This window comes from Eschrichtius robustus, chromosome 4, assembly GCF_028021215.1.
Source record: "Eschrichtius robustus isolate mEscRob2 chromosome 4, mEscRob2.pri, whole genome shotgun sequence".
Classification (NCBI taxonomy): domain Eukaryota; kingdom Metazoa; phylum Chordata; class Mammalia; order Artiodactyla; family Eschrichtiidae; genus Eschrichtius; species Eschrichtius robustus.
Genome location: NC_090827.1, coordinates 100,213,536 through 100,229,524, shown reverse-complemented (window position 1 = coordinate 100,229,524; position 15,989 = coordinate 100,213,536). Strand labels below are relative to the sequence as shown.

The 15,989-nt window shown below is 44.3% G+C and overlaps 1 protein-coding gene across 1 annotated transcript in view; it reads right to left on the bottom strand.

The window, feature by feature from the left end:
• SEL1L3 (SEL1L family member 3) overlaps nt 1-15,989 on the bottom strand; it is a 98,995-nt gene that overhangs the window by 45,166 nt on the left and 37,840 nt on the right. Inside the window, exons 9-10 of the mRNA XM_068543137.1 lie at nt 14,577-14,717; nt 1,170-1,381 (exon numbers count right to left, since the gene is read on the bottom strand). Of these exons, the coding sequence (XP_068399238.1) occupies nt 1,170-1,381; nt 14,577-14,717 (353 nt within the window). The remainder of the gene's footprint in view (nt 1-1,169; nt 1,382-14,576; nt 14,718-15,989) is intronic.

The window sequence follows — 15,989 nt, the reverse complement described above, 5'->3', positions numbered from 1 at the left end:
TCATCTGGCCTCACCTCTACATATGAGCTTAGACATTCCAGAAACAAGTTAACATGCCTTTTTAAAAAACGTTAGAAAAGAAGCCACGAGAGCTTTCTAATGGTTATCTGTCCTTCTCAATGTCTAACAGCTGTAAAGTCCTTTGTCCTTTTCTCAGTGAAGATTGGGAGTCCTCCCCTGACTTATCTCACAGCATCTCTTTGTGTATCTGACAACTGTTCTAAGGATCTTGGTCCACTTCAGCTACATCACCTAGGGTCAGATGATCTGAATGGTGGGCCATATCCCAACTTCACACTCTCAGAACGTTAGTGTTGGGAAGGGTCTTTAGAGATCGACTGGTCCAACCATCTCATTTCAGAGTTGAGGAAATAGAGGCTCAGAAAGTTGAAGTCATATGTCCTTGGGCAACCAGCCATTTTGTGACAGAGACGGGGCTAGAATCTTCTACCCTATTCCACCTTGGTGGGGACTGCCTCAGGGACTTGGGAAAGCATGCCATCAATCATGAGCTTCTACAGCCAGAGACACACACAAAGAAGTCAAGTGAAAGGAACACAGAGCCACCTGGGAAGGTCTAAACAGTCTGAGTCTCTTCAAATCCAGGATGCACGATCCCATGTGCACAAACAAAAACTAAAAGTGATCAGGGACCATTTAGCAGCACTTATAAAAATGCGATTCCAAATGTTAGGCAAGTTGCATAATAAATTTGGATTCAATACCACAAAACCGTCTAGTATGACATTTATTTTAATGACAGGAGGCTGGATGTGACAATACTTTGCTTAGAGGTCCAGATGATTTCACTTAGCTAAAAAGTCATATGGGATGCTGGACCCACAGCCAGAATAGTTACAAGAATTGGGTAAGAGGCAACTGTGCTTGAATGACTGGGTTTCTGGTAAGCCTTGCTCAAACTATTCCTCAGTCAGTATACCAATCATATCCCCATGCTGTGCCTAGAAATGGATAAAGTGCCCTTTTTCACTCACTGACAGCGGGAGATCCTGTATTTAACACAGCCTTAGGCTGTTTTTCTTGAGTGTAAAGTTTTTAAAGGACTCCAGGGAAAATGAACATGTCCAGTTCCACCCGGGGCATGAGAGCCTTACTCTGCAAATATAAGGCAGGTAACTGATGTTCCTGGAGCCCGCGAAATACTCTACCTGCAGCTGATCCCGAGGTACATTTAATCCAGTTTCATAAAAGACTGCGAGGTAGTAGGATGCTTTATGGTATCCACAGCAGCTGGCATCCATCAGAAAGGGGACGACAGAGCTAATTTGGTGAAGACCATCAACAGTGGAAAGTCTCTTTACAGCCTTCTCGAACATCCGCCCACCAATTTCTAATACGGATTCACTTTGGTTCCTCGGCACTGTAAATAACACAATTCACAGAACACACAATTAACTACCATGGGGTCGACAAAATAAGTGGGACAGCCAACTAAATCACCTGAGTTATTAATACGGTTGGTCCTGCAGTGACTTGATATATACCAGCTTCTGGGGAGGTAAATCAAACCCGTTGGGGATGCCAGGGTGTCATTCTATAAACAGCTTTTCCTTTGGCACTAAATGACAGCCTAGTATCCTGGAGAAAAGGATGTGCCTTCTATAGCTGAGAGAGCGCCTCAAGAGAGTAATTTACTCAGTGTAACCCACCACCAAGTCAGGACCACCGAAACTGCCAGAGAGATTTTTTTTTTCCCTCTAAGACTCAGAAGGGGGGTGTGTTTTATCTCAGAAATAGTTCCTAGGTGCTGCTGTAAAAAGTTGAGCACAAGAACCTTATTTTGAGATGCTTTCTTATCATCTTTTGCTTCCGGTTTTCCTTGTGGGTTTCTAAATACAATAAAAAGAATGAGTCAACTTTTATTGAGGGCCTATAAAATGCCAAATACTGGGTTGAGTGTCTTATGCAAATTATGTCATGTAATCCAAACAAATTTTAAGAGGTAAGTATTATTATTAACGTCCTCATTTTTCAGATGAGGAGACTGAAGCCTGGAGAAGTTGACTAACTTGTCCAAAGTCACCAAAGCTGGCAAATGGCTGAGCCAAGCTTAGAATCCAGCTTGGCAGGTCACAGAAGCAAGACTCCTACTCACCCTGCTCCCCCTACCTCCTGATTAATGGGCAACCAGTTGTCTTTATAGGTACCTTGCCACCATGGTAGAGACCTCTTTACGCGACTGCTTTAAGCTATGATATTTCCTTTTACCTAATCCCCCCATGAATTGTTAAACTCTTAAGTCCAGATGGGCAAGTTATATGGCCCTATAATCTGTTACAGTCTTTCAAAGTCCGTCTACATTATTCATCTCTCGTTTTATTAATTCAGCCAATGAACGTTTACAATTCTATTCTGTGCATCTACTAGATGCTATGTTACAAACGGCTATATAGGATTGCATAGGTACAATTTCCATTTAAAGAGATGTGGTCAATTTATTTAAAATGAAAATTTTCTCCCCCTAAGAATTATACCCAACATTTTTCTTTGATTTTCTTCATTCCATCCCAAATTAAAATGTCACTAACAACTTCCAGGAGGCAACAAGAGACTCACTCTATCAGCGCTCCATCAAGGAATGAACAGAGATGAGTTTCCAATGTGGGAAAACTCTCAATGAGAGGATTTGAGATTGGATTTAAGGGCAATTCCTTAGCAGAGGTTGATGCCTCTTCCAAGACATCAACACAGAAGCCAGTGGGATCCACGGATGAAACTGTGAAACCCAAACCATTGATTATGAGCTAATGCCTATCCCTTTGGGCACACAGGCTGGCTGGCTGCCCCTGGTAGGGGGGCACATGCCTTCACTTGCTGAGCTGTGGAAAAGGAGCCCACCTACCCCCTCACCCAGCGCTAAGGCAGTCCCATCTCCTGGCTCCTGGAACCCCTCACCTCCGCCCTCTCCAGGTTTCTGACAGGCAGCAGCTTGGATTTGCTTTTACTTACTCTCCATCCCAAGAGGTAGGTGCTAAAAACAACACCTTAACTAAACACATGGAGTTTGCTCCTCTTTCTGTTTTGTTTTTAATCCCTAAAGAAATCGCTGCTTGTTGTAAAAAAAAAAAAATCAAATAATATAGATTTGTATAAAACAAAAACAGAAGTCCTCTCTCTCCCAAACCTTCTTTAATAGTGGAGATAAACTGTTGAAAGCTTGGTGTATATACTTCCAGACTTTTCCTTGGTATAGACAATAATTCATTACACCTCTATCTGCCTATATACATATACATTTTCTTTCCAAAAAGCTCCTATAGGTTTGGACTCTCAACTTTTTTTCCCTTATGAGTGTAATTTTTTATCAAACTATATTTGATTTACAATATTGTGTTAGTTTCAGGTGTAGAGCAAAATGACTCATATATACATATTCTTTTTCAGATTCTTTTCCTTTATAGGTTTTTGCAAGATATTGAGTATAGTTCCCTATGCTAGACAGTAAATCATTGTTGTTTATCTGTCAACTTTCTTTTTTAAATTAACCACATACCACGAATACCTGTCCACGGCAGTCAGAGGCAGTCAGAAGCTCATTCTTCCTAAAGTTTCAATAGTATTGCATTCTATAGCAGTGCCGTTTTTCCAACCGGTTCTCTATTTTTAGACTCTTGGGTTGCTTCCATTGGTTTTGCTATAACCAGCAACACAGCAATGAACATCCTTGAGCATTTCCCTCTGCTCATCTGTTGGGATGTATCTGATTAATAACCCTCTTTTCCACCAGGAGTCCGGGGATCTCCTTTTGGATTCTCCCTTTGCATAGTTGAGGGAAAAATTCCATCCTACCCAACCATTAGACAGGATAAGAACCTTCTCTGCTAGATTTGGTGTGTACTGCAGTACTCAGATGGAGTTGCAGAGTAAATCCTACTCCTACTTATTCATATATTTACTTTTAAATACTTATTCATCTCCGATGCCCCTCTGTGCACACTCTGAGCAAAGCAACATTAACAATTTGTTAACGATTCATTCCAGCCTTACCTGCTCTGCCAGATTCATCTTGCTATCAGTAGAAGCTAACACAACATTGCATAGCAACTATACTCCAATAAAAATTAATTTTAAAAAAGCCATTTCACACAAAAAATAAAATAAAATAGGCATTTAAAAAAATAACTAATATGATGAGTTTTGCCTGAGTACCCACAGACATGGGCTTTGGGGGCTCAGAGGAGAAAAGAGACTCCAAGCCAAATGGAGGTCCAAATGAAACACTTGCCCTGCTGACCTCTGGCACAGAATCCCAGAAATCATTACTGGGATTGCCCAGGTAACTGGGATTGCAGGAGAATAAGGATCAGGAGGGGGATCCTTCACAAAGTTCAAATCCTTAGCAAACACACAAAAAACTTTGCAGACTGAAACGGAGGCAGGTTGAAAAACCTTCATTATTTCTTTTACCTATTAAAATTCTTAACTCCCCCCCCCAGACATTACCAATCAGTATTTTCTCTGCAAAAGAATCTAGACAATTTTCTGCACTAGCGAGTATAATAATAAAATCATAATACTTCTAAAGGAAAACCACTCGTTTTGCACATTCTTTAAAGTTTGTATTCCAAATGTGGCACAAAATCAAAGCTCTGATGTCACTGGTGATATAAAACTGGCAATTTAAAAATCCATTTAATGAAACTGTTAATTTCACCCAACTGGTTTAGCATATGCATTTTTTCTAGTAGATCTATAACTAAAAAACATGCCTTATTTATGGAGATTAATGGAGTAATGAAAAACAAACAAACAAAATAGAAGTAGGAGCCATTTTCCCATTCTTCTTTCTTCCTACACCAGAAGCTAAGGAAACAAAGGCACCACCAGCATTAATTAACTCTTAATCTCCCCGAGTAGCACAGCGTTGTTTATTTTGCTCTTTTTTCCTTTTTCCAGCAATACCACAAGGTCACCATTTGTGCGCTCATCATTGGGTTTGTTTTTTGTTTTTTGGTTTTTTAAATTTTTGGCTGCATTGGGCTTTCGTTGCTGAGCGTGGGCTTTCTCTAGTCGCAGCGAGCGGTGGCTACTCTTTGTTGTGGTGTGCGAGCTTCTCATTGCGGTGGCTTCTTTTGTTGCGGAGGACAGGCTCTAGGCGCACAGGCTTCAGTAGTTGTGGCACGCAGGCTCAGTAATTGTGGCGCACAGGCTTAGTTGCTCCGCCGCATGTGGAATCTTCCCGGAACAGGGCTCGAACCTGTGTCCCCTGCATTGGCAGGCGGATTCTTAACCACTGCGCCACCAGGGAAGCCCACACTCAACATTAAAAGAGGCAAAAAGCAGAAAATGAGAAGGTAGTCACCTACTGAAGGAACCAGAGCTGCCTCTGATGGAGAATTTGGGAGAAGAAAGGCAGACTTATTCCTTATGAGGGGAACGAGACAACAACAGGAAAGTCATTTTTAGTTTCAAGCTTCCAAAAGGTGTAATGCCTCCAGGGAAGAAGTTTGAAAAGGGAAAAAAATGTGAAAGGAGAAGATACCATATACCCAGAAAAGGAAAGATCTTCACCAAGTTTACTGATGTAGAAAAACATAGCACATCCTTCATTTGCATTCTCATTTGATGAGCTCCACTGGGTTCCCGAGACTCAAAGAAGTGGCTTATTTCTCTCTCAAAAGTAAACTACTTGTACTTTTCTGTCCTGTGCGGATTGCCTGGTTTCATCCATGTAACTTATCTCCCTCCCTCCTCCTCGCCCCCTCCATCCTTCCCTTTCCCTCTTTCTCTCTCTCTGTGGATTTTTTTTTTAAAACTATAAAGATGCTTTCTAAATTAAAAAAAAATAAGATAAAGGTCCTTTAATGAACAACAGTGAACATAGCTCTTAAAGGACACAGGATCCTGGCATTACTAAATAACCCCATTGTGTTTCTACCATTTCCATGCTCTGCGTTTTAGTCTCCAAATAAACATTGCAATTGTTGGCAAAAATCAGAAGAGTTAGAAACAAGCTAGAGGGATGATAGTGCAGCCAGCACCTGTCTGCATATTGTGTAGAGGAACCTCGTCCCCTGCGCTCTGCTCTCTGAAGCCTGGGGCAGGAGTCAGGCTGTGGCCCTGAAGGAACAATGCAGATGGTGTCAGCCCTGGGAGGGGAGCCCAGCCTCAGACCTGGCTTCCTCCCGAGAACCATCTGCTGGCAGACCTTGGACTTTCTATAGCCACAGTCATCAGCTACCATGGGCTCAGAGGTGCCCAGTCCAGCATGAAAGGAAGAAAGGAAGTAAACAGTTCTGGCCTCAGGGCAAATGTCTGGAGGGCGTGCTGGTCCACTCACCTGTCACGCTTACCTGGCCTCCCTGCCTTCGAGTCCCCCCTGCACTTGGGCCATCGTGTCCTTCCTTTCTCCTTCCTACTATACCAGCTCTCTGGCCTGGAGCCCCACCTAGCTCTGCCATTCCTGCCGCCTCTTACCAGCCGGTCCTCACCACTTCTCTTCCCTGACGCCAGAGCCCCATTCAGAGGGTTTTTGAATTCAAAGGGTTCCACTTTGTCAAGAAAAGTGTGAGAGGAGAGTAAAAAGAAACAGCCAGCATACCTCTTAAAGGATGAAAAGGCGTGCATACTAAAATACTACCAGCCTAGCATTAGAAAAAGCCCCAATGCAAATAGGGCAATTTCTATGCTCTGACAAGAGCCATTTTCCTAAAGAATTGGAGTTTCCCCAGGAAACAACACAGAGGTTGACCAAGCAGAATGGTCCCCCTGAAGTCTTGAACATGGGGTCTTGCGTCGGATGCCCCCCAGAGCCTGGACAGCAGTGAACTTCAGGACAGAGCACCACAGGAGCATTCCTGGGCCACTCGAGGAAATCAGGAGGCAGAGCCATGGCTCCGGAATGCCAGAAGCAGGAAGGGTTGGCTGCCACATCTGTGTGCGCTGCAGCTGGGTGCCCCAAGAGCACTGCTGTCTTTACTTATTTACTTATTTATTTTTATAAATTTATTTATCTTATTTATTTATTTTTGGCTGCGTTTGGGTCTTCGTTGTTGTGCGTGGGCTTTCTCTAGTTGCGGCGAGCAGGGGCTACTCTTCGTTGAGGTGCGTAGGCTTCTCACTGCAGTGGCTTCTCTTGTTGTGGAGCAGGGACTCTAGGTGCATGGGCTTCTGTAGTTGTGGCATGTGGGCTCAGTAGTTGTGGCGCACGGGCTTAGTTGCTCCGTGGCATGTGGGATCTTCCCAGACCGGGGCTCGAACCCGTGTCCCCTGCATTGGCAGGTGGATTCTTAACCACTGCACCACCAGGGAAGCCCAGCACTGCTCTCTTTAATTCAAAGGCATGCTGACTCTGGAAATTGAAGAACAAGTCCTGTGATGCTTCAGAGTGAGAACCACCAGTGGGGACAGCTGCATTTTATACCAGGTTAGCACATCAGCTGTCACCGTGTAAGAAGCCTCCTTCCTCCACACCCCCTGGCACATGGCAAAGACTCGTGTGTGGGCCAGTCTACGCTTTCCATTACGGTCGTCCCAGAGCCCAGCACCATGCTTGGAGATTCTCAATACAGGGGTGCCAAGTTGGGTTTGCATGCACCTTAGGGCTGTTTTATATCTGGGCACCTGAATACCTCAGCAACGAGGTTACAGATATATGAAAGCAAGAACCCTGGGGGCTGTGTTTCGGGAATTCTTTTGTAATGGGCGTGCATAGACGAAGAAGGATTCTGGCCTACTTTTGCTGTCAGGGGAGAGTTGAGAGACAGCATCCTGGCTGACCTGGCAAACAGGACTATATTTGCAAAGGTGTTTTCAGAGCCAGGACAGCAGCTTCTGAGGGAGAAGCAGGCTAAGGAAGCGTGAGAGAAGTGAGAAAAATGTGGAGAAAAGGCAAATAAGCCCACAGACTCCATCGGTCTGGATTGGTGTTATGGCTTAGCTAGCATAGACCTTGAATTTGTATCTCCTGGAAGTTAAACTCCTTGTTCCTTCACTGATTCACAGACCCAAAAAGATGTTTTTAGTATTTACAATGAGATCACTTATTCATCTGGAGTGCGTTCAGTGGCTCAACAAATACTTACTGAGGGTCTTCAAAGAAAACCTAGATTCTGTTGCTGTCTTTGAAGACGTCTGAGCTCCACTGTGGAATCAGACAGGCAAATCAATATTGTAATGTGGTAAGATAGGTACTGATAAGGGGACACCTACAAAATGGCAAGGAGGGCAGGGGAGATGGAGCTGACTGCCTGGGGGGACAGGAAAGACGATGTGAGCAGGCAGTGTTTGAGTTGGGACTTGAAGGCTGCTTGCAAGGCAGGCAAGTTGAAGAGCATGGGTGGCTGAGATGTGTTCTTTGAGGGGAGTGGGGCATAAATGCACTGTATAGGGTCATATGGAAAAAGGATTGATAACTAAGCACCTAACGTATGCCCAGCACCGTTGCAGACACTGTGAAGGAATAGGAAGCATAGTGGGATACTTAACACCTCTCGCATTACCCTCAACAAGCTTGCAATCAAGCGAGTAATGGAGACGCCCATAGGATCAAAGCGCTGTAAGTCAAGGCAGATGAGACGAGCCCTATCCGGGCGACTCTATCTCTCATATCCATAGGGTACCTTTCTGTCTGTGAAGCTCTTTCGTAGACACTGTCACTTTATGAGAGCATTACATTCTTCATTCCTATGAAACCAGACTTTCCCCAGTATATAACTTACAAACATAAATTACCCTTCATACCCATAAGGATGGCTATTATCAAAAACCCAGAAAATCACAAGTGTTGGTGAGAATGTGGAGAAATTGGAACACTTGCACGCTGTTGACGGGAATGTAAGACGGTGCAGCCCCTATGGAAAACAGGATAATGGTTCCTCAAAAGATTAAACATAGAATTACTGTATGATCCAGCAAGCCCACCTCTGAGTATACAGCCAAAAGAACTGAAAGCCGAGTCCTGAAGAGATACTTGTACACCACATTCAAAGCAGCACTATTCACAATAGCCAAGAGGGGGAAGCAACCCAAGTGTCCATCAACAGATGAATGAATAAACAAAATGTGGTATAGACACACAATGGAATATTATTCAGCCTTAAAGAGGAAGGAGATTCTGACAGATGCTGTAACATGGATGAACCTTGAGGACCTTATGCTAAACGAGATAAGCTGGTCATGCAAGACAAATACTGTATGATTGCACTCATATCAGGTATCTAGAAGGGTCAAGTTCATAGACGCAGAAAGTAGAATGGTGGTCACTAGGGACTGGGGGCGGGGGCAGGGTGGGGAGTTGTGGTTTAATGAGTACAGAGTTTCAGTTTTGCAAGATAAGAAAGTTCTAGAATCTGTTGTGCAACAATGTGAACGTACTTAACGCTACTGAAGGGTACACTTAAAAATGGTGATGATGGAGAGTCTTAAATTATGTGCATGTTACCACACAATGTTTTAAAAATTACAGTCCTTAAAGAGGGAGGGTGTAAATATTTGGGGATTCTCTTGTGCAGTAGAAAAATAGAGCTCAGTCTTTTGGGAACAGCTAGAAGGTGGTGACCGCTCCTGACCTCACTGGGCAGAACGCAGAGGACGCTCCTACTGGTTGTGAGCTCCCGACTCTGCGCTCCCTGCACCGTTCTCATGGCTCCTTTGAAGTACGTCATTGGCTCAGCGGGAGAGCAGAGATCCATCTAAAATCACACAGCGTCGGGGGAAAACGCTGCCGCCTGAAGCGTGCACGTGCGGCAGCCTGGCAGTAGAGTTGGCTGTATATGTGAGGAGAGGCTGCCAAGAAAAGGGTGAGTGTTGCAAAGAACCAGAAATGACAGGCCATCGTCTCATGCTGTCATATATGTATTTTTTAATGCCAGGAAAAAAGTGATTCCACCAACTGATTCCCTTTGTGGGAGCTATGGGAGCTGACGTTTTTCTTTGCATTTAACCTAAGTCACTCTCATTCAAAACATGGCCCCATCTTTGTCCTATCCTGGGCCACTTGGTCAATACTTGTCTAGTGAATGAATGAATGGAAGGTTGTGATACGAGTGACTTAAGTTACTCACACGGTTTCATTCCTCATCTCTGTGACTGCATCTACTCGGTCCCTACAGTAAGAATTCTAAGCAGCCAACATCTGATCCTTGAGTCTGTTCTTGTAGCTTATCTCAGATACAAGAAATGTAACATGATGACGATATTCTAGTAAAGTCTACTGGTCAACAGGACCAAACAGCTCAGGCCAGCAGCAGAAAACATGATGCAACCATAGTTCCTATTGACTAGAGTTGTCCAAAGCACTCCGAAGCCAGCTAGACACTCACAGCAGGATAAACTTGGATCAAAAGTTATGTGAGGAACCAGGAATAGATACATAGTCACACCAGTCTGACTACTCTTCTTTTTATAGGAGACCAGAGTAAAGATATGTAAGTAATGTAATTTTTTTTTTTCCCTCAATTTACAAAATCAAATCTTCTGCACTTCTCTCAGGATTGTTAGAAACTGGGCACAATGTCTGACACCAATCTCTCTCCAGGGGTTAACCACAGAGATTATCTAGTTAACTATGGTGGCCCCAAGCAAGGGCAGTGTGCCGGGTACAGATGAATTTTAATGAGTGTAAGCCCTGCCCTGCAGGAGGCTCCCAGTCCCTATGGATGGGACAACGTAAACTAGAAAAACTGGGGGTGAAGCCAGAATGGGAGCCTGAGGTTGGTTCTGGAGATTTGCCTACCCTGCCCACCCTCCCTCCCCACCTGCTTCTGGGCACCAGGAAACGGCAGGGAGAGGCGGGATGCAGGTTGCTACATGCCCAGGGAGATAGGGGCCCCTCCGGGTATGCTCCCTGGCGCTGATCTAAGCAGACTTGGCACCAGAAGGACCTGACTGGCTGCTTGGGCACCAGCAGTGGGCCCTAAAGTGGCAAATACGGCTTTGTGCCCCCTCTCCCCCCAGGCATGGGGCCCCGGAAGCCTGACCGAGGGCAGCTGGACGCGTGCCTATGCTGCAGTGTGACAACTCCCCAGCACTGCGGCCCATCAAGTCTCAAGGTTTGGGGGTTCATGATCTGGGTTAATTAGCTCCACAGAGAATAAAATCATTCTGCATTCTTTAAAAGAAACTTCTGAGCAGTAAAAATGACACAAAAACATTCTTTATTGAGAGTATTTGCTTGAAAAAGAATGTTTTGTGAAAATGATTCACTCCTGTTCCTAATCAGTAAAACTATACTTAAATATATCTGGAACCTCATAAAGCCAGTTTTGAGGTGATGTGGTCTTCTCCCGTTTAGCCTACACTTTCCAACACGCATCGCCCTCTTCCGTTCACCTGTCTCAGGGGGCAGTTCCACCACTTCCCAGAAGACCCATGAAAACCCAACAATTGTCTCTGCCTGGTAGTAATAGTGTAACACTTACACAGCAGTGATTCTCCACCGGGGGCGATGTGACCTCCCTGGGGACACTTGGCAGTATCTGGAGACATTTTTAGTTGTCACCCTTGGGTTTATGGGAGGGGATGGAGTGCTGCTGGTATCTAGTGGGTAGAGACCAGAAATGCAGCTAAACATCCTACAATACACAGGACAGACCCTTCACAACAACGAATTATCCAAAATGTCAGTAAGTGCCAAGATTGAGAAATGCTGTTTACATAGAGTTTACTAAGTGCCCATACTCTTCTAAGTGTCAATTCCTTAACCCAACACTAGAAGAGAGGGACTACTGTCATCCCCGTTTTGCAGATGAGGAAACTGAGGCTCAGCGAAATGAAGTGGCTTGCCCAAGATCACACAGCTAGTAAGTGCTAAGTTAATATCAGAATCAGGTCACTTGGCTGCAGAGGCTATGCTGACACCTGACTCCACATGGCCTCCCTTTCCCGGATCCAGGCAGTGACGAAGTCCCTCAGAGCCAACCCCTTATATCCTTTGGCTCCGTCTACATCACTCTGTCCCATTCAGGCCCCCATCCTCTCCGCCCTGGGCCATGCAGTGGCCCCCCTGCTTCCAGCTCCACAGCACTCTAGTTTACCTCCCTCAGTCTCCCACTGCTGACAAGAGTGACCTCAAAAACCCAGATCTGATCACGCCTCTAGCCCCTGCTTGAAACCCTTCAACAGGTCCCCCTCACCTACAAGGTAAAGCCCAAACTTGTCAGGATGGAGTCTGAGCTCTAGTAAGGAGCCCTCCCATGTTGTTGGTGGGAATGTAAATTGGTGCAGCCACTACGAGAACAGTATGGAGGGTCCTTAAAAACTAAAAATAGAACTACCATATGGTCCTGCAACCCCACTCCTGGGCATATATCTGGAGAAAACCATAATTCAAAAAGATACATGCACCCCAATGTTCACTGCAGCACTATTTACAATAGCCAAGACATGAAAGCAACCTAAATGTCCATCGACAGATGAATGGATAAAGAAGATGTGGTATCTATACACACTGGAATACTACTCAGCCATAAAAAAAGAACAAAATAATGCCATTTGCAGCAACATGGATGGACCTAGAGATTATCATACTAAGTGAAGTAAGCCAGACAGAGAAAGACAAATATATGGTATCACTTATATGTGGAATTTTTTTAAAAAGATACAAATGAACTTATTTACAAAACAGAAATAGACCCACAGACATAGAAAATAAACTTATGGTTACCAAAGGGGAAAGGAAGGGGGGTGGGATAAATTAGGAGTTTGGGATTAACATATACACACTACTATAAATAAAACAGATAACCAACAAGGACCTACTATATAGCACAGGGAACTATATTCAATATCTTGTAATAACCTATAACAGAAAAGAATCTGAAAAAAAAAAAATATATATATATAACTGAATCACTGTGCTGTATACCTGAAACTAACACAACATTGTAGATCAATTTTACTTCAATAAACAAATAATTTTAAAAAAAGAATAATAACTCTCCAGGCCTTCTCCTGCTTCCCAAATTCCTTGCACGTCATTAAAAATGGCATGCTGTTCCCATGTCTCTGCCTGTATTCTGCCTGCAATACCTACTCCCACCTTGCTTATCTGGCAAACATCAATTGACCCTTCAAGAATCAATCCCAGTGTCACCTCCTCCAGGAAGCCTTCCTGGAGCACTCTAGACTTCCAAGTAGAACTGACCACTCCCTTCTTTGTGCCTTTGCCAATTACTCCCATAGCTTTTATTTTTAAAAATACATTACCATTTTTCTTTGCTTTCAAGTCGGTCCCTCAAGGGCAGAGACCTTGTACTATTTTACTTACCTCTGAAGTCTAGCCAAGTAACTGAGCAGTCACTCAGCAAATATCAAATGAACCAAAGATGAAATATCTTGTATGGTTTGAATTCTTTCAAGATGGGGTGAGGGTGAATCACTATCTGCAAAGAGAGTCTATTCCACTGGACACTGCCATTTTTAGGAAGTTCTTATATGCAGCAGCAGTCAGTTTCTGCATTGCCTTGACCCAAGGGTTTGGTCATATGCCCAGGAATACCATGGGCTGCTGCTGACCGCTAAGATAGTTCTCATTACCCTCCTTCCCCAGGCTGAACACCTCCAGCTTCTCTCCTCTTCCTAACAGACATCGTTTCAAGATTCCTTGTAGTCTTACAGTATGTACTTAATTACTATGCAAACCTAAATCACAATGGACTTAAGCTGGACACATTTGCAAAACATACACAGATTCCTGAGATGCTGCTTAAAATGTACTTCAGGGCTTCCCTGGTGGCGCAGTGGTTGAGAGTCTGCCTGCCAATGCAGGGGACACGGGTTTGAGCCCTGGTCTGGGAAGATCCCACATGCCGCGGAGCAACTGGGCCCGTGAGCCACAATTGCTGAGCCTGCGCGTCTGGAGCCTGTGCTCCGCAACAAGAGAGGCCCGCGCACCGCGATGTAGAGTGGCCCCCACTTGCCGCAATTAGAGAAAGCCCTCGCACAGAAACGAAGACCCAACACAGCCAAAAATAAATAAATAAATAAACCCAAAGTTTAAAAAAAAAAAAACCTCTAAAAAAAAAAAAATGTACTTCAAATCAAAGGTCTCAAGTTCAAGGGCCCGAGGGCCCGGGCAGGTAAGATCCATGACTGAAGTCGGCAGGAGGTGCTCAACCAGAGGCAGGAAGGGCTGTGGATGGACAGAGACTGCCTGTCCCATCCACACACCTCTGGGATTGCTGCCACTCAGGAACGGAGGCCCGGCGTCGCCAGATCTTTGGATCTTCTGAGAAAAGCTAGAAATTTGCATTTTCATAGAAGTTTTTAGATCCCTGTAACTAATTTTTTTTAAATTGACAACAATGTGTATGCCAAAGCAACCACATTTGGGGGCCAGCTCTGGCTGTCAGCTGCTTGTTTGTGGCCTTGGCTTTAAATAAAGAATTGCTCAAGTGATTCCTAAATTTAAGTTTTTGTATTTAGGGTTGAAAATGTGCACAGATACATTGAGTGGTGGACACATTAAGGGCAGAATTTAAATTTGAAATTAAGCTAGAACACTAGGGTTAAAAATAACTTCAAGGCATAAATCACTAAAGAGGGGGAGGGAAAGCAGAAAAACAGGGACCTTCCTAACCAGCGTCCAAAGGCGAGCGAGGCACAGACTCAATTACCTGTCACCAAACCCATCTCCAGCAAGGCCTGGAACAAGCTTCGGTGCTTGGCTTTCAGCTCCTTCTCCCAGAGGAGGGCTCTGCACATCGAGGGCCGCCCGTACCTGAGCTTCAGGTCCAGGTAGGAATTCCGGAGGTCGCCTACAGGAAAGGGAAGCACAGGATACCATTAGAGGGAAGCCTTGCCTCTCTAACTCCCTTCCTCTACGGGGAACTAGAAATAAGAGGTCAGACTTAGCGTTACTGGATGTTGGTTTGGGTGCATCAGGGATTTGAAATTGGCTACGATGCCTCTGCCTCGAGCTCACAAATTCAAAGCCAAGTCCAAGGGAAATGTGCCAAAGTTGCTGATAGCTGTTGAATAATTCTACAGAATGAGCAGCTGGCCTCCGACTGGTCCCCAGGAGGACAATATCTAGGCCATTTTGTTGGCAGTGTGAGTCGAGGAGCAAAGCACAGGAACCCCCAGGGAGGCAAGGCAGTAGAAGATGTTAGGAGAATCTTCCCAACGCCACCAAACAGATCAGCATGCAAGACCGGCCTTCTGACTCTGGGTATCTCTCCTGAAATTACATCAGCTATCAAAATCAGTTTCTTTCCTGTTTGGGGTATTACTATTCCTATATATCTTCCCTTCTTCTGACCGCATCATATTTTCTGGATGATTCAGCGGTGAGGGCAGCAGCTGGGAGACTAGTATAGCCTATTCTTAAATTAAATTGCAGAAGTGCTGCCTTTCTACACTTACCTATCACCGTCTCTAATCACTTCCTATGACCATTTTATGTGAACCCTATCAGAATGGGGTATGTTCAACATGTATCCATTCCTCCATGGCCTGAAATGGGAAGCTCGGCTCTGGAGATGTTGAGATTATTTAGGCAGGACTGAAATATTCAATTTACTTTTGCTGATGGCAAAGGCCCCACAGGAATTTCTCTTCCAGAAAGAACATATGTGACTAACTCTAGTGCCACCGTATCATGCAAGAAGAGCTATAGCCAGAGAAATTTATAAGTGCTGGGACATTGGAAGACAAGACGGGATGAGTTTTATAACAGATACACACTCTGTATGAATGAAAGGATGTCTGCAAATACGGGCAGGCACGGAAGCAGTCTATTTGAAATTCATTCCTTCTGTTGAAAAGTTACCAATGTCTTGCAGAATGAGTCAATTTCAAAGATTTAAAAAATAAAACCCAGCCCCAAACAACAAAGCCATTGTTCAACATTTCTGAAGGCTAATATTCAGACATTAATGGTCCAAGACAAAAGTGCACCGACTGGGAAACATTTCTAATGATTAATTTATTTTCCAATTCATTTTTATTTTCTTAGACTGGCCTAAGATCCCATTATGGATGGGAATAATGCAATTTGAGGCTCAAAACACTCTCATTTATATTCTTAA